Below are 20,258 nucleotides of genomic sequence, written 5' to 3'. Positions count from 1 at the left end.
AAATAGAGGCTTTATCTAGATAGATGTAAAAAAAAGATGTAAAGAAAATTACACAATATCAACCAAGATAGATAAATAGATGGAGACATCAGTGGTTCAGTTATCATTCCAAAAAATAGGTTTCCCTAAATAATTGTTTGCTATTCCCATCATATCCCAGGATTGACTACAGATTGTTTGCCCTGAGATGAAATCTCTCCTGCATTTATCAACACTGTAAATAAACTGTAAATGAGCTGTGAAGAGTGGGGAAAGGGTAGGGACAATAAAATATAACCACTATAATACTACTCCTATATACAAGAATATAACTACTATAATACTGCTCCTATATACAAGAATCTAACTACTATAATACTGCTCCTATATACAAGAATATAACTACTATAATACTGCTCCTATATACAAGAATATTACTATAATACTGCTCCTATATACAAGAATATAACTACTATAATACTGCTCCTATATACAAGAATATAACTACTATAATACTGCTCCTATATACAAGAATACAGCTACTATAATACTGCTCCTATATACAAGAATATAACTACTATAATACTGCCTCCTATATACAAGAATATATCTACTATAATACTGCCTCCTATATACAAGAATATAACTACTATAATACTGCTCCTATATACAAGAATATAACTACTATAATACTGCCTCCTATATACAAGAATATAACTACTATAATACTGCTCCTATATACAAGAATATAACTACTATAATACTGCTCCTATATACAAGAATATAACTACTATAATACTGCTCCTATATACAAGAATATAACTACTATAATACTGCCTCCTATATACAAGAATATAACTACTATAATACTGCTCCTATATACAAGAATATAACTACTATAATACTGCTTCTATATACAAGAATATAACTACTATAATACTGCTTCTATATACAAGAATATAACTACTATAATACTGCTCCTATATATACAAGAATAAAACTACTATAATACTGCCCCCTATATACAAGAATATAACTACTATAATACTGCCTCCTATATACAAGAATATAACTACTATAATACTGCTCCTATATACAAGAATATAACTACTATAATACTGCCTCCTATATACAAGAATATAACTACTATAATACTCCCCCCTATATACAAGAATATAACTACTATAATACTGCTCCTATATACAAGAATATAACTACTATAATACTGCTCCTATATACAAGAATATAACGTTTGGGCACCCTGCAGAATTTATAGCATGCACTGCCCCCTTTGCAAAGCTGAGACCTGCCAGTGTCATGGATTGTTCTTACTCGTCATCTGGGAAGACCAGGTGATGTCAATCTCAAAGGTTTTAAATGTCCAGACTCATCTGACCTTGCTCCTATATACAAGAATATAACTACTATAATACTGCTCCTATATACAAGAATATAACTACTATAATACTGCTCCTATATACAAGAATATAACTAATATAATACTGCTCCTATATACAAGAATATAACTACTATAATACTGCTCCTATATACAAGAATATAACTACTATAATACTGCTCCTATATACAAGAATATAACTACTATAATACTGCTCCTATATACAAGAATATAACTACTATAATACTGCTCCTATATACAAGAATATAACTACTATAATACTGCTCCTATATACAAGAATATAACTACTATAATACTGCTCCTATATACAAGAATATAACTACTATAATACTGCTCCTATATACAAGAATATAACTACTATAATACTGCTCCTATATACAAGAATATCACTGCTATAATACTGCTCCTATATACAAGAATATAACTACTATAATTCTGCTCCTATATACAAGAATATAACTACTATAATACTGTCTCCTATATACAAGAATATAACTACTATAATACTGTTCCTATATATAAGAATATAACTACTATAATACTGCTTCCTATATACAAGAATATAACTACTATAATACTGCTCCTATATACAAGAATATAACTACTATAATACTGCTTCCTATATACAAGAAAATAACTACTATAATACTGCTCCTATATACAAGAATATAACTACTATAATACTGCTCCTATATACAAGAATATAACTACTATAATACTGTCACCTGTGTATAAGAATATAACTACTATAATACTGCTCCTATATACAAGAATATAACTACTTTAAGTAGAGTGTAGAAGGAAATGGCACTGTCCAGATGTATTAGTTGAGTTATGGCTGTAGTAGTACTTCCAGGAGATCGGGTAGGCAGACATATGTTGGGGGTGCAGGTTTAAACAGAAAAAGTCCAATAATAGGTGCAAGTGTAGAAGGAAAAAAAACGCACTCATCCACTCTAAATGTGCACATTAGCTGGATAAAGCTCCATAGTGAGCGAAACTAGTTGCATTTCTCTCCTCCACGTCCTCCACCTGTACCGGACCTTGACCCCCGGCTGAATAAAAACCTCCTTGTCCGCAGCACATTTAGAGTGGGTGAGTGCGGTTTTTTTTCCTTCTACACTTGCACATATAACTACTATAATACTGCTCCTATATACAAGAATATAACTACTATAATACTGCCTCCTTTGACTACTCATCACATAGTCTTCTTCCTTGTTCTGCAGTACAGAGTTCACCTCCATTTTTCATCATTTAAATGCCTCCTTCGCAACAAATGTAGATCCTTCTATAGGGTACAATAAATAATTGGAGCCCCAATTAAAGATGCCTCATGTAACTTTATTAATTCACTATTTTCTTCCGGTATCCAGCATAGTAAGATTTGCTAATTATGTTTTATTAATCAAAGCTCCGTAATTACCGAGCACAACAGCAATCAAACAAAAGCAGCATGAAGCCTTCCACCCGGGCTCAGTTGGTTCTTTGGGGCCATAAAGACTTAAACAAAAACACAAACATTCTCAGTGGGAGGTTCCATGGTCCTGTGACACACAGGAAGTCCTCAGAAACCTCACTCTTCTTGAGTTGTCTAGTTGTGTGGTGACCAGTTTAGTACTTTATTATGTTGTCACTTTTATACACTGCTCTAAAAAATAAAGAGAACACTATGATAACACATGCTATATCTGAATGAATGAACTAATCGTATGAAATATTTTCGTCTGTACATAGTTAAATGTGCGGACAACAAAATCACACAAAAAATTATCAATGGAAATCAAATGTATCAACCCATGAAGGTTTGAATATGGAGTCACACTCAAAATCAAAGAGGAAAACCACACTACAGGCTGATCCAACTTTATGTAATGTCCTTAATACAAGTCACAATGAGGCTCAGTAGTGTGTGTGGCCTCCACGTGCCCGTATGACCTCCCTACAATGCCTGGGCATGCTCCTGATGGGGTGGAGGATGGTCTCCTGAGGGATGTCCTCCCAGGCCTGGACTAAAGCATCCGCCAACTCCTGGACAGTCTGTGGTGGATGGAGCGAGATGTCCCAGATGTGCTCAATCAGATTCAGGTCTGGGGAATGGGCGGGCTGGTCCATAGCATTAATGCCTTCCTCTTGCAGGAACTGCTGACACACTCCAGCCACATGAGGTCTAGCATTGTCTTGTATTAGGAGGAACCCAGGGCCAACTGCACCAGCATGTGGTGTCACAAGGAGTCTGAGGATCTCATCTATGGCACCTAATGGCAGTCAGGCTACCTCTAGCAAGAACATGGAGGGCAGTGCGGCCCCCCAAAGAAATGCCACCCTACACCATTACTGACCCACTGCCATTCAGTCATGCTGGAGGATGTTGCAGGCAGCAGAACATTCTCCACGGCGTCTCCAGACTCTGTCACGTCTGTCACATGTGCTTAGTGTGAACCTGCTTTCATCTGTGAAGAGCACAGGGCGCCAGTGGCGAATTTGCCAATCTTGGTGTTCTCTGACAAATGCCAAACGTCCTGCACGGTGTTGGGCTGTAAGCCCAACCCCACCTGTGGATGTTGGGCCCTCATACCACCCTCATGGAATCTGTTTCTGACTGTTAGCATAGACACATGCACATTTGTGGCCTGCTGGAGATCATTTTGCAGGGCTCTGGCAGTGCTCCTCCTGCTCCTCTTTGCACAAAGGTGGAGGTAGCGGTCCTGCTGCTGGGTTGTTGCCCTCCTATGGCCTCCTGCACGTCTCCTGATGTACTGGCCTGTCTCGTGGATGCGCCTCCATGCTCTGAACACTATGCTGACAAAGCAAACCTTCTCGCCACAGCTCGCATTCATGTGCCATCCTGGATGAGCAGCACTACCTGAGCCACTTGTTTGGGTTGCAGACTCCGTCTCATGCTACCACTAGAGTGAAAGCACCGCCAGCATTCAAAAGTGACCAAAACATCAGCCAGGAAGCATAGGAACTGAGAAGTGGTCTGTGGTCACCACCTGTCGGACCACTCCTTTATTGAGGGTGTCTTGCTAAATGCCTATAATTTCCACCTGTTGTCTGTTCCATTTGCACAACAGCATGTGAAATTGATTGTCAATCAGTGTTGCTTCCTGAGTGGACAATGTGATTTCACAGACGTGTTATTGACTTGGAGTTACATTGTGATGTTTAAGTGTTCCCTTTATTTTTTGGAGCATTGTATATTGGCACTTTGTTGGCACTTTCATTTGGTTCAGTTAGCCTATTGGTGGAGTACTACTTCTGCAAATTCACTTAAAGAGTACCTCTCAGTAACTTGATAAATTTAATAATTCTCCCAGTTCACTGCCCCCATCATGATAACTCCCCCCCCCCCCCCCCCCCCGCCTTTATTTTTATTTTTTTTTAGTTTTCTACCTTGATATTGCTCTGTATTTTCTGCTCAGCCTCAGGTTCAGGTTCACAGACTGGGAAGGGAGTTACCCAGCAGACGTGACATCATCTCAAGCCTTACAGGGGAGAACTTCCTCCCTTACTCTGCAACCAACAGCAAACGGCAGTTAAGTGTGAGAGGAGCTATGATTGGATGAGGCTGCACACCCCCCCCTCAGCACTCCAGACTGCATTTCCTGTGTTTGGACTTCTGCCAGGCCAGCAGGAGTCTAAAGTCTGTGAAAAGATGGGGGAAAATTTGCTCTGGACAAGTAGGGAGACACCTAGTGGCAGCTTCTTTAAACACAAACAAAACATAGAAAACTTCATTTTTTTAAAACAAAGTATATTAGAAAGATAGCAATAGCAAAAATTTGTTTTAATGAGAGTGCCCATTTAAGGTAATTGTTGGGCATCCAAGTCCTTTGTGGGAGATTCTCCAGACATATCGTCAATGTTGTCTTGTCAAGGGTTTATTGGTCATCAAGGTCGTTGTTGACCAAATTATCACTGTGTTTCTTAAACAACCAAATAAACACATCTGTACAGGTCGACTTCGAGGTGAGATCCGTGGTCACCGGGCCTACCTCATGAGTAAGCAGATCAGGTTAAAATACAATCTGTCCCAATTTTTTTTCCCCTGACCGCTATTGAAAGAATAGTCAAAACCGGTTGGAAACCACCAAGTAATATCATGTGTATGGTCAACTAACTTCTATTTACGTCTTCTTCCTTAAAACTGTAGACCAGGACCCTCTCATCGATAAGTCTTACGTTCAGTAACTGGCTCTAGTAATATATACATAGGAAACTTTGTATAATCCATTGATTATTATGGGTAATAATGAGTAGATGACATTACCCAAGGTTCGTGATTCACAGCCAACTCTTCTTGGCACTCTGGAGCTTGGAACTGAGGAATTGTCCTTGACGGGACATGAACCCTGTACCCCAGTGTTGCACAGCAGTAGAACAAACCACTGAGCCAATGTGCTACCCACACTGTACAGATGTTGCTGTATTTTCAATAGGATGGAAATTATAACTCAAAGTAATGGTCCACGTTTCCTATGGAAAAGTCTCCTAGTATAATGAGCTACTAGATCCACGAGGCCAGGTTTGGGCCATAAATATTTCAATATATACAGTCTTTGAATATAATAATTTCTTATAGGGCTCCGTTTTTTCCATTACATTTAGAACTTTTTCGACAATATTGCACTTCAATTTTTTTTTTTTGTGTCAAAGAAATTAAAATGTCTCCCCGTGATGAAATATTTATACATTTCATTATAATAGTGTTCATTAAATAGTCCACTCCACCGCCATAACAGGCGAGGTCCTACTGTGAGTGCAGCATAACATACACTGATTAGCTGAAATTTTGGGGGGGGGGATGGGGGCTGCACAATTTTCATCTATTGTTACCTGTTTTATTAGTATCCAGTGATAATAGTCAGCAGGAGCATGGTGGAAGCTGCACCAATTAGAGATGGTGCCTCTGAGATCCTATTCATTATATAAGTATCTTGAAGAGCTAAGAACACCAGGATACATAGTTTACCAGCAAAGTGTAAAGTTAAAGTCTAAATCTACTGCAATAGCCCCAAATATACAAAATTTTCATAAAATTATAGAGACCACGCACACATCTCTTCTATCAGCTCCTCCTTTATGGATTCTGACTGTTATTATAGTTAAGGCTGTCTAGTACCACATGGGTCTAGGTGACCATCATTGGTCTGTACATGGAATCACAGTGTCTTAGTAGCCACAAATACTTCTGTCTTCTTTACAGTAGGCTGTCCCTGTGGGCACCCAAATATGTAAGAGGGAAATTATGCAAAATCTGCTGATTTCTTTATTTTATTTTTTTATAACTTTTTATTTTTTTATTTCCAACATATTTACAGAAAATTCACAAAACGAGTCAAAAAGCAAAATAAAAACATTATAAAGACATCACAGCGATTTCAGAAAAAATAAATAAATTAAAAATCTCCTGATTTCATTGGGTCTAACCTTCTGTCTTCTCCTGACAAATCCTGGACAACAAGGATCGGGCATGTTCAGTTTCGCCAGGCTTTGTATGTGTATATTGGTTGGGGTTGGAGGAATAACTGTAAGCTAAAACATGCTTGTGTACGGAGGGTGGAGAGGAATAGCTGTTAGCCATATGAGTCTTTGACTAACAACTACTGTAGATGTGTGATCACCTTAACTCTATAGCTATAACATAACACATAGTAATTGACTATAATTTGTCTCTGTGTTGGTCTTGAGTACCAAAGGATCTTTTGCTGGGTCCAAACTCTAACACTAATAGACTCTTAAACAAGAAGTTAACCCCACTTGGATCTGTCTTAGGAGCCAACAACTTGCCACTGCAGTCTATTATTTATGGGATGATTTACAAACAATGCACTAGACCATAATTTTCATATGTGCAGTGTGTACAGTAATAACAAAGTTTAAAATACAAAGAGTAGTAGTTGTGTAGTAGACCACCTATTCATGTTCTACAGACTTGTTTTAGGTTCCTCTCACAAAAACTTCAGGGAGCAGAAAAAATTGTACAAAGAAAGATTGTTAATGTGGCCATACACACTAGCCAAAATTACGCAAGAGGAGCCGACCATCTATATTAGGGAAGAGAAAGGTCAGCCATGTTGGATTTTAAAATGCCTGATCATTTTGTTCTTAGGGAGAAAAGCTGCCACCATAGAAGTATGGAGGGTACAGACGTATCTGCACCATCTTTCTCGCCTATCCCCATTCAAAATGCTTCCATCCTCAGCCAAGCCAAGTGTGCATGTATAGGGAAACCAGGATATATAGTGTTTAACAGCTAAATGAAATGTATGGCCATCATAAATTGTATGCAAGTTGTATATTGGAAGGAAGGCTTGGAGAAAAAATCCTGCAGCTATCAGAGATAGTTACTGATTGTGACCGAAGGTCAGGATTAGTGTTGAGCGTGAATATTCTAAATGCAAATTTTTACCACGAATATCAGCATTTCGCAAATATTTAGAATATAGATATATATTTGTAATGATGAATATATTTTTTTTTCTGTAAGACAAGTGATCCAGTTGCACATACTTTTTCTACTTTGATTCAGTTGCACATACTTTTTCTACTTTGATCCAGTTTCACATACTTTTTCTACTTTGATCTAGTTGCCCATACTCTTTCTAATTTTATCTAGTTGCACATACTTTTTCTACTTTGATCCAGTTGCCCATACTCTTTCTAATTTGATCAAGTAGCACATACTTTTTCTACTTTGATCTAGTTGACCATACTCTTTCTAATTTGATCTAGTTGCACATACTTTTTCTACTTTGATCCAGTTGCCCATACTCTTTCTAATTTGATCAAGTAGCACATACTTTTTCTACTTTGATATAGTTGCCCATACTCTTTCTAATTTGATCTAGTTGAACATACTTTTTCTACTTTGATCTAGTTGCCCATACTCTTTCTACTTTGATCTAGTTGAACATACTTTTTCTACTTTGATCTAGTTGCCCATACTCTTTCTAATTTGATCTAGTTGAACATACTTTTTCTACTTTGATCTAGTTGCCCATACTCTTTCTACTTTGATCTAGTTGCATATCTTTTTCTTTACTTTAGTCACCTCCTGCAGATTTTGAGATACATCAAGTCTTATTCTCCAAAGCACACTGGGGACTAAAGTAAAGATATGACATAACTTAGGATCGTTGGAAAACATTTCATGTAATGAGTTATAAGTGTCTTTTTGTGTTGTTACTTTCCTTGGATGAAAAAGAAGTAAACTCCAGTGCATGACTATCCTGTCTTCTTCTATTAAAGCGTACTTGTTGCCTACACAATGCAGTGGGGGCTATTTTGTGGGCCGGATCAATGTTTCTCATAGGTTTCTTGAAGTTTGAGGTGTGAGGCACTTCATGCCTCAAGATGTCACAAGCCTCCCTTCCCTGTGAAGGCTATGGGTACACTTTAAGGGTCTGTGGCGTTCCCCCTTTCTGTATAATCACTGTGTGCATTGACTTTAGCGTAATGATATCTGTGTAGGTGCCCCATGTCTAGTGTTGTCTAGTGCTCCATCCACCACTTTCCATGTCAGATTTGGGACTTCACAATGGTTGTCTGATTCAAGTTGAATCGGAGCACCATCTGTGAGAATTTATCTGTATTTTTATCTGCAGCGGGAGCGACAGGCTTTGCCCACTGGAGTCCTGATGTCATCAGAAGCTGCAGACGGGACGTGCTCAAGACTCAAGAAAAGACGGGTAAGTGGGCACCTGGTGCCCATTCACACAACTTTGGCTGGAAAACCAGGAATAGTCTGAACTTCATAACAATGATGATGCCAAGGATAAAACTAGGAAGATATAGAAGGAAAATAATTACATTATTTTAAAAAAATACTGTTTTTACAACAAAAATGTGAATCATTATCTGACGACACCAAGTATGTTCTGTGATCCTATAGGGGAAAACAAAATGGTTGCTCTACTAAACAGTAACTTTAGTCAGACATTCTCCTAACTAAAAATTCCATCTTCTTTTACATAGAGGCAGTATTATAGTAGATATATTCTTGTATATAGGGGCAGTATTATAGTAGTTATATTCTTGTATATAGGAGCAGTATTATAGTAGTTATATTCTGGTATATAGGAGCAGTATTATAGTAGATATATTCTTGTATATAGGAGCAGTATTATAGTAGATATATTCTTGTATATAGGGGCAGTATTATAGTAGTTATATTCTTGTATATAGGAGGTAGTATTATAGTAGTTATATTCTTGTATATAGGGTCAGTATTATAGTAGTTATATTCTTGTATATAGGAGCAGTATTATAGTAGTTATAGTCTTGTATATAGGAGCAGTATTATAGTAGTTATATTCTTGTATATAGGAGCATTATTATAGTAGTTATATTCTTGTATATAGGAGCAGTATTATAGTAGTTATATTCTTGTATATAGGAGCAGTATTATAGTAGTTATATTCCTGTATATAGGGGCAGTATTATAGTAGTTATATTCTTTTATATAGGAGCAGTATTATAGTAGTTATATTCTTGTATATAGGAGCAGTATTATATTAGTTATATTCTTGTATATAGGAGCATTATTATAGTAGTTATATTTTTGTATATAGGAGCAGTATCATAGTAGTTATATTCTTGTATATAGGAGCAGTATTATAGTAGTTATATTCTTGTATATAGGAGACAGTATCATAGTAGTTATATTCTTGTATATAGGAGCAGTATTATAGTAGTTATAATCTTGTATATAGGAGCAGTATTATAGTAGTTATATTCTTGTATATAGGAGGCAGTATCATAGTAGTTATATTCTTGTATATAGGATCAATATTATCATAGTTATAATCTTGTATATAGGAGCAGTATTATAGTAGTTATAGTCTTGTATATAGGAGCAGTATTATAGTAGTTTTATTCTTGTATATAGGGAGCAGTATTATAGTAGTTATATTCTTGTATATAGGAGGCAGTATTATAGTAGTTATATTCTTGTATATAGGAGCAGTATTATAGTAGTTATATTCTTGTATATAGGAGCAGTATTATAGTAATATTACTGTACATAGGAGGCAGTATTATAGTAGTTATATTCCTGTATATAGGAGCAGTATTATAGTAGTTATATGCTTATATATAGGAAGCAGTATTATAGTAGTTATATTCTTGTATATATAGTTGCAGTATTATAGTAGTTATATTCTTATATAGGAGCAGTATTGTAGTAATATTACTGTACATACTGTAGAAGGCAGTATTATAGTAGTTATATTCTTGTATATAGAGGACAGTATTATAGTAGCTATTTTCTTGTATATAGGGACAGTATTACAGACGTTATATTCTTTTATATTGGAGGTTGTATTAGTTTTACTACTGTACATAGGGGGCGGTATTATAAGTTATATTCTTGTATATAGGAGGCAGTATTATAGTAATTATATTTTTTTATATAGGGGCAGTATTATAGTAGTTATATTCTTGTACATAGGGGCCAGTATTATAGTAGCTTTATTCTTATATATAGGGAGCAGTATTATAGTAGTTATATTCTTGTATATAGGAGGAGTATTATAGTAGTTATATTCTTGTATATAGGCGCAGTATTATAGTAGTTATATTCTTGTATATAGGAGGCAGTATTGTAGTAGTTATATTCTTGTATATAGGAGCAGTATTATAGTAGTTATATTCTTGTATATAGGAGCATTATTATAGTAGTTATATTCTTGTATATAGGAGCAGTATTATAGTAGTTATATTTCTTGTATATAGGAGCAGTATTATAGTAGTTACATTCTTGTATATAGGAGCAGTATTATAGTAGTTATATTCTTGTACATAGGAGGCAGTATTGTAGTTGATATATTCTTGTATATAGGAGGCAGTATTATAGTAGACATCTTCGACATCAGATGACTCCACCCTCTACTGATCAGATTTCTCTGCTGCCCACACCTTTCACTGATCAGATTACTCTGCTGACCATGTCCTCTATTGATCAGATTACTCTGCTGACCCTGCCCTCTACTGATCAGATTACTCTGCTGACCCTGTCCTCTACTGATCAGATTACTCTGCTGACCCCTTCCTCTGCTGATCAGATTACTGTGATGACCCCACCTTCTGCTGATCAGATTACTCTGATGACCCCGCCCTCTGCTGATCAGATTACTCTGCTGACCCTGTCCTCTATTGATCAGATTGCTCTGCTGACCCCACCCTTTACTAATCAGATTACTGTGCTGACCCCATCCTCTACTGATCAGATTACTCTGCTGACCCCACCCTCTACTGATCAGATTACTCTGCTGACCCTCCCCTCTACTGATCAGATTACTCTGATGACCCTGTCCTCTACTGATCAGATTAATATGCTGACCCTGCCCTCTACTGATCAGATTACTCTGCTGACCCCACCTTTTACTGATCAGATTACTCTGCTGACCCCGCCCTCTACTGATCAGATTACTCTGCTGACCCCACCTTTTACTGATCAGATTACCCTGCTGACCCCACCCTCTACTGATCAGATTACTTATTTATTCACTTAATTCACACAGATATTATCCCTGACTGACTTTACTGCAGCTCTAAGAAAAAGGTAATCATTTTGAAGACTTTCTATTCAGTTCATCAAGCAAAAAAAAAAAAAAAAAGAAGCTTTTCCTGTTGGCTGGTCTGGGCCATAGATACTGTATTATAAAGGGCAATTAAGGGCATTAATTCCTCTGCAGACAGCAGTCCTCTCCAAAGTGATGCCTGATGAATATTACAATGTACAAGGCTCTTAGATACTTCTCTCTAAATGTGGAATAAACTCCTATCAATAATTACCCTGTATTTTAATTCCAGTTCTGCCAATTAACTTCACCTCTGTCTAATGCCTTTCAGGGCCGCAATAATAGACGACCACATAAAATAAAAATTGAATCCTTAAATGCTAAAACTAAACCTTAATTTATGGCTATTATGTTCTGCACATAAACATTGCACCACAAGTGAGGTTTTTCAGAGAAATAGTAATGGTAAATTTTTATTTCCTTAACTACGTCTTTATAAACACAGCATAAACCGGGAACTAGGATATTAACTCTCCAATGCAATCAATACAGCCCGGCTTCTACTGCAGTATGTTACAAACATATCCTCTGCCTAGGGAAGTCCTGAACAAACTACTGAAGCCTGCTGCACTTCTGTCACTCATGAACTGGAATAATCTACTATAATACTGCCTCCTATGTACAACAATAAACCTACTATAATACTGCCCCTATATTCAGGAATATCACCCCTGGCCAGCGGTTTTCTATGGAATTGATGCTCGAATAAAGGATTATTGGAACATAGGTGAGTGCTGAAGCATTATTTCTACAGACTTGCATAACTACTATAATACTGCTCCTATATACAAGAATATAACTACTATAATACTGCTCCTATGTGCAAGAATATAACTACTATAATACTGCTTCTATGTACAAGAATATTACTACTATAATACTGCTCATATATACAAGAATATAACTACTATAATACTGCTCCTATATACAAGTATATAACTACTATAATTCTGCTCCTATGTACAAGAATATAACTACTATAATACTGCTCCTATATACAAGAATATAACTACTATAATACTGCCTCCTATATACAAGAATATAACTACTATAATACTGCTCCTATATACAAGAATATAACTACTATAATACTGCTCCTATATACAAGTATATAACTACTATAATACTGCTCCTATGTACAAGAATATTACTACTATAATACTGCCTCCTATATACAAGAATATAACTACTATAATACTGCTCCTATATACAAGAATATAACTACTATAATACTGCTCCTATATACAAGAATATAACTACTATAATACTGCTCCTATATACAAGAATATAACTACTATAATACTGCTCCTATATATGAGAATATAACTACTATAATGCTGTTTCTATACACAAGAATATAACTACTATAATAGCTCAAGAAAGAATGGATAGTCGGCACCTCAACCCCAAACACAGCTCCTCCCTCTGTACTATGCAGCAACGTATGCACAGTCAGGTTCCTGGAACTGAAACAGTTCCGTAGAGTGCTGGCAGGCACTGTACTCTGAGTGGTTCCAAGTCCCTTAGAACTACGATATTCACAAACATATGCAAAGAAGAAAAAGAGGGACGTCACTCACCAGGATACGGTGCAATATTCTTTATTTTGAACGGTGCAGAGACATGGAGCACGGACGCTTGTAGGTAGGACTAGCTTATCAGTGAAAAAACTGGGTTACAGCTGTTGCGCGTGCGTATCACGCTTCTTCAGACCCTCCCCTCAGAGGGCCTGAAGAAGCGTGATACGCACGCGCAACAGCTGTAACCCAGTTTGTTCACTGAGAAGCTAGTCCTACCTGCAAGCGTCCGTGCTCCAAGTCTCTGCACCGTTCAAAATAAAGAATATTGCACCGTATGCTGGTGAGTGACCTCCCTCTTTATCTTCTTTACATATGTTTGTGAATAACTACTGTAATACTGCTCCTCTATACAAGAATATAACTACTATAATACTGCTCCTCTATACAAGAATATAACTACTATAATACTTTCCCTATATACAAGAATATATCTACTATAATACTGCTTCTATATACAAGAATATAACTGCTATAATACTGCCTCCTATATACAAGAATATAACTTCTATAATACTGCTCCTATATACAAGAACATATCTACTATGATACTGCTCCTATATACAAGAATATAACTACTATAATACTGCCTCCTATATACAAGAATATATCTACTATAATACTGCTCCTATATACAGGAATATAACTACTATAATACTGCTCCTATATACAAGAATATAACTACTATAATACTGCTCCTATATACAAGAATATAACTACTATAATACTGCCCCCTATATACAAGAATATAACTACTGTAATGCTGCTTCTATATACAAGAATATAACTACTTTAATACTGCTCCTATATACAAGAATATAACTACTATAATACTGCCCCTATATACAAGAATATAACTACTATAATACTGCTCCTATATACAAGAACATAACTACTGTAATACTGCCTCCTATATACAAGAATATAACTACTATAATACTATAACCTATATACAAGAATATAACTACTATAATTCTGCCCCCTATATACAAGAATATAATACAGTATACCTCTAAATAATACATGTTTAAAAGGAACAAATATTACCATAAATATTGCTATCATATTGTTAACAGATTGCTCTGCTGACCTCACCCTCTACTGATCAGATTGCTCTGCTTACCTCACCCTCTACTGATCAGATTGCTCTGCTGACCTCACCCTCTACTGATCAGTTTACTCTGCTGGCCCCACTCTCTACTGATCAGGTTACTCTGCTGGCCTCACCCTCTACTGATCAGATTGCTCTGCTTACCTCACCCTCTACTGATAAGATTGCTCTGCTGACCCCACCCTCTACTGATCAGATTACTCTGCTGGCCCCACTCTCTACTGATCAGGTTACTCTGCTGACCCCATCCTCTACTGATCAGATTACTCTGCTGACCCCGCCCTCTACTGATCAGATTGCTCTGCTGAGCCCACCCTCTACTGATCACATTACTCTGCTGACTACACCTTCTACTGATCAGGTTACTCTGCTGACCCCGCCCTTTACTGATGAGATTACTCTATTAACAACAATCTCTACTGATCAGTTTACTGCCCCCGTCCTCTACTGATCACATTACTCTGCTGACTGCACCTTCTACTGATCAGGTTACTCTGTTGACCCCGCCCTCTACTGATCAGATTGCTCTGCTGACCCTAGCCTCTACTGATCAGATTGCTCTGCTGACCCTGCCCTCTACTGATCAGATTACTCTGATGATCCTGCCTTCTACTGATCAGATTACTCTGCTGACCCCGCCCTCTACTGATCAGATTACTCTGCTGACCCTGCCCTCTACTGATCAGATTACTCTGCTGACCCCGCCCTCTACTGATCAGATTACCCTGCTGACCCCGCCCTCTACTGATCAGATTACTCTGCTGACTACACCTTCTACTGATCAGGTTACTCTGCTGACCCCGCCCTCTTCTGATCAGATTGCTCTGCTGACCTTCCCCTCTACTGATCAGAAGAGGGCGGGGCCAGCAGAGTAATCTGATCAGTAGAGGGGAGGGTCAGCAGAGCAATCTGATCAGTAGAAGGCAGGGTCAGCAGAGCAATCTGATCAGTAGAGGGTGGGGTCATCAGAGCAATCCGATCAGAAGAGGGCTGGGTCAGCAGAGTAATCTGATCGGATTGCTCTGCTGACCCTGCCCTCTACTGATCAGATTACTCTGCTGACCCCACCCTCTACTGATCAGATTACTCTGCTGACCCCGCCCTCTACTGATCAGATTGCTCTGCTGACCCCGCCTCCTACTGATCAGATCACTCAGTAGGTACGCCCCCATTAGGCAGGTAGTTTATGAATAGGTATGTATAGCCTTAGATAGGAAGTTCCTTCATTATGCAGTTATGTCCCCTGAGTAGGGAGATAGTTCCATCCATTTACAATGTAGCTTTCAACAATCCACTTTCAGCTATACCAAAGCGGCTTGGCCCAGGGGAGGTTCCTAAAACTGACCACATTAAGATCTGTCACTGATCGATCCCTAAATAGATCTCCCTGTTCACTGGCCCCATAGCAACTGCCAAGCCTGGTATGCCTCTGTAAACGGTGAGGGATCTGCTCTGTGCATAGTACTACTTATCCATCATGACGTCCCCCAGTCTTATCATAGCACACAGAAGCAGACGATTCTGTGCTGTCGTTTACATGACAAGCCGAGGATTCTGGGAAACGTTTGTGCACGAGCATGTGACAGGGTGACGCATCTGCTTGACAGTTGACATGTAGCTGTATTGGCAGGACTGGGGCCTCGGTGTCGCTCTTCGGTAATCTGCGCAGGAGGTTAATCATAATGGCAGATGACAGGCTCCTGTTGCGCTTCCCTTCCTATTGTGCAGATTGTTATTGAATAATCCTTAGCTCAATTTTATTTTTTTATTTTCCCTCCACTCCCTGAGAAAAAAAAAAAAAATAATCATTTTGCATTTATCTAAATTTTTTTTCTTGCCGCTATCATTCTCACGAGAAGAAAATCCCCAATAGAAAGGAGCAATTCAATTAAGTAAAGTACAGAAGGTCCTGATAGCCGAGGAAGTCAATGGCTGCATTCTCTACGCGTGCAGGGATTTATACAGCCGCAACAAAGCGTGCGCGGCCTCACTAAACAGACAATACCCACGGTAACAAATGCAACATGTTCACCAAACAGGAAAGCAGCGTTCGGGGGGCAATGCAGGCATTCAGTGCACGGCCTGCTGTTTATATGGACAGTACGCGCCCTGCTCAAAAGGGGAAACGTCACCTAGAATACTGAGCGTGCCGATGTAATTATTCATGAGGGCCGGCGTTTCAGGTTCCCTGATGACGATTGGGGCTTATACCCCAGGGCCTACTCCAGGGCTGCTGAAAATGGGACCCCCCACTAACCTAATATCGACGTCCTATACCAATTTTTCCCAACCAAAGTGCCTCCGGCTGTTGCAAAACTACAACTCCTACCATGCCCGGACAGTCAACGGCTGTCCGGGCATGCTGGGAGTTGTAGTTATGCAACATCTTGAGGCACACTAGTTGGGAAACACTGCTAAGGATTTTGATGGTGTATAGTTAAAAGGGTATTACAGGAAAAAAAACTTTTTATATATATCAACTGGCTCCAGAAAGTTAAACAGATTTGTAAATTATTTCTATTAAAAAATCTTAATCCTTTCAATAATTATCAGCTGCTGAAGTTGAGCTGTTGTTTTGTGTCTGGCAATAGTGCTCTCTGCTGACATCTCTGCTTGTCTCGGGAACTGCACAGAGTAGAATAGGTTTGCTATGGGGATTTGCTTCCAAACTGGGTGGTTCCCGAGACAGGTGTCATCAGAGAGCACTTAGACCGAAAAGAACAACTCAACTTCATCAGCTCATAAGTACTGAAAGGATTAAGATTTTTTAATAGAAGTAATTTAAAAATCTGTTTAACTTTCTGGAGCCAATTGATATAAATCAAAAAGTCTTTTCCTGGATAACCCCTTTAAAGGGCACCTCCAACAATATATTTTTATATGAAGTGCATCTCTCACATTGCGGTAGACAGGGGCGGAGCTATAAGCGGTGCAGAGGTAGCAGACGGCCCCGGTGCCTGAGGGGGCCCCAAAGCACATCTGCTCATAAGAGAAGAGTATTATAATTTTGCACATTGGGCCCTGATTTTGCATAAGGCCCAGAAGCTACAAGTTACGCCTCTGGCAATAGGGGTTTAAAGGGGTACTCCCATGGAAAACTTTTTTTTTTTTTAAATCAACTGGTTCCAGAAAGCTTAACAGATTTGTAAATTACTTCCATTAAAAAATCTTAATCCTTCCAGTACTTATTAGCGGCTGAATACTACAGAGGAAATTCTTTTATTTTTGGATTTCTCTTCTGTCACGACCACCGTGCTTTCTGCTGTCCATTTTAGGAACTGTCCAGAGCAGTATATGTTTGCTATGGGGATTTTTTCCTGCTCTGGACAGTTCCTAAAATGGACAGCAGAGGTCAGCAGAGAGCACTGTGGTCGTGACAGAAGAGAAATCCAAAAAGAAAAGCATTTCCTCTGTAGTATACAGCTCCTAAAAATACTGGAAGGATTAAAAAAAAATTAATAGAAGTAATTTACAAATCTGTTTAGTCTTCCTCCACGGGAGTAGCCCTTTAACAAGCATATAGCAGACATGCCTTTCTTTGGAGATTCGGCGCCCAAGTCGCAGCTGACGTCACATCCGCTCACCTGTCTTAGGCGGCCATGTGTAGTTTTCCCACGCATGCGCCATCAGCATGTATTATGGCGCACACGCTGTAAGTGATTCTAAACCTCTCCTACCAACACGTGCATTGCAACACACATTTCCGGCGCATGCGCTGATAACTACACCATCTCATGCCCAAGTATCAGAGAGGCTTTGCAACCCAAGGGCATAGAAGAGCCCAGGCCATGCCTCTCTGACACTTGGGCACGATGTAGTGTATTTATTTCGCGCATGCGCTGTCAGTATGTATTATGGTACACGCACTGTAAGTTTATGAGTGATTCTAAACGTCTCCTACCAACACGTGCATTGTAACACACATTTCTGGCACATGCACTGATAACGACACTATGCCATGCCCAAGAATCAGAGAGGCTTTGCAACCCAAGGGCATAGAAGAGCCCAGGCCATGTCTCTCTGACACTTGGGCATGATGTAGTGTATTTATTTCGCGCATGCGCTGTCAGTATGTATTATGGTGCACGCACTGTAAGTTTGAGTGATTCTAAACCTCTCCTACCAACACGTGCATTGTAACACACATTTCCGGCGCATGCGCTAATAACTACACTATGCCATGCCCAAGAATCAGAGAGGCTTTGCAACCCAAGGGCATAGAAGAGCCCAGGCCATGCCTCTCTGACACTTGGGCATGATGTAGTGTATTTATTTCGCGCATGCGCTGTCAGTATGTATTATGGTGCACGCGCTGTAAGTTTGAGTGATTCTAAACCTCTCCTACCAACACGTGCATTGTAACACACATTTCCGGCGCATACGCTAATAACTACACTATGCCATGCCCAAGTATCAGAGAGGCTTTGCAGCCCCAGGGCATAGAAGAGCCCAGGCCATGCCTCTCTGACACTTGGGCATGATGTAGTGTATTATCCTGCGCATGCGCCAGCAATGTGTATTACAGCACACACGGTAAGTGACACTTGGGCGCAGTATAAAAAATAATTTTTTGTGTAAAAATAAAACCACCAAATATCCAAAGTATGGTATGTCTGGCAAAAAAAAGCCCTGTAGCAAGTAGATCTGATATGATAGATGCATTTTAAGGGTACAGTCCCACTTAGCGATTGCGCAGCGCATTTCACTCTGCGCAGCAGGAAATAAGCTGCATATTCTCCTGTGAGTATACACACAGGGCTAACTGGCAGCAGCCCTGTGTGTTCAGTAAGGTTTCACTAGGGTACGCGTGCCGGCGTGACTGTGACGTGCGACCCTGCCTCCAAACCCCACTGCATACTGGGCTGCAGTGGAAGCCCTGTGTCTATGCTCATCGGAGAATAAGCAGCGTATTTCTCGCAGCGTAGCAGGTTTTGCGCAGTGTGAAATATGCTGCCTACGGACCGTACCGTGAGGACATATTGAGAAATATACAATTATAGCCACTAAGTGAGTCCTCTGCTTACCAAGGTTGGAGTCTGAGTGTTGTGAGAGAAGTGCATAGCCACACATTTCTCTCCGCTTTGTGTCTCTGAGACCAGGATAGACCTAAAAACTTTTATTTTGAGTATGTCCAGGTCACATGACACACCGCCAGAAGAAAATGCCCAGCTCCTCCTGGTGATCGGTCAGGGTCTGAACACTTAGACCCTGGCCGATCAAAAGGTTTTCTTTCATGACAATGCCCTTTAAGTAATAATAAGTATCATGGCATTAAAATGTAAGCAATAAACTCATTTAAAAAAATTGTCACAGGAACTATGCTTTTATATAAATAATTAATTACTTATTTTTAGCTATCGGAAGTGCATTCACATCCACATTAAAGACTATACGCTCACACCCACAGTATCGCCGACGCATGGAACAATAGGTAAAGATTAAAAACTAATCGGACCCCTGTTGGATCCGCTTGTGTATTATTCAGAATATAGAGAGTTATAGTACAGTATGTTTAGCATTAGCCATACATTAAGTTGAGCATTGTATGAACTAGGAAATGTGGCCCCAAGAATGAGTGGTCTTAAGGG

General features: G+C 38.9%; 1 protein-coding gene across 24 annotated transcripts in view; it reads left to right on the top strand.

The window, feature by feature from the left end:
- Nucleotides 1-20,258, top strand: part of SHISA6 (shisa family member 6) — a 595,422-nt gene that overhangs the window by 517,944 nt on the left and 57,220 nt on the right. For 14 of the 24 annotated variants that reach the window (XM_056549465.1, XM_056549454.1, XM_056549466.1 and 11 more), the window contains one exon: nt 9,007-9,090. The exons of the other annotated variants lie outside the window; for them this stretch is intronic. In XM_056549465.1, the coding sequence (XP_056405440.1) occupies nt 9,007-9,090 (84 nt within the window). The remainder of the gene's footprint in view (nt 1-9,006; nt 9,091-20,258) is intronic. 24 annotated transcript variants of the gene reach the window in all.

This window comes from Hyla sarda, chromosome 13 (genome assembly GCF_029499605.1).
Source record: "Hyla sarda isolate aHylSar1 chromosome 13, aHylSar1.hap1, whole genome shotgun sequence".
NCBI classification, from domain to species: domain Eukaryota; kingdom Metazoa; phylum Chordata; class Amphibia; order Anura; family Hylidae; genus Hyla; species Hyla sarda.
This window is presented reverse-complemented; position numbering and strand designations above follow the sequence as displayed.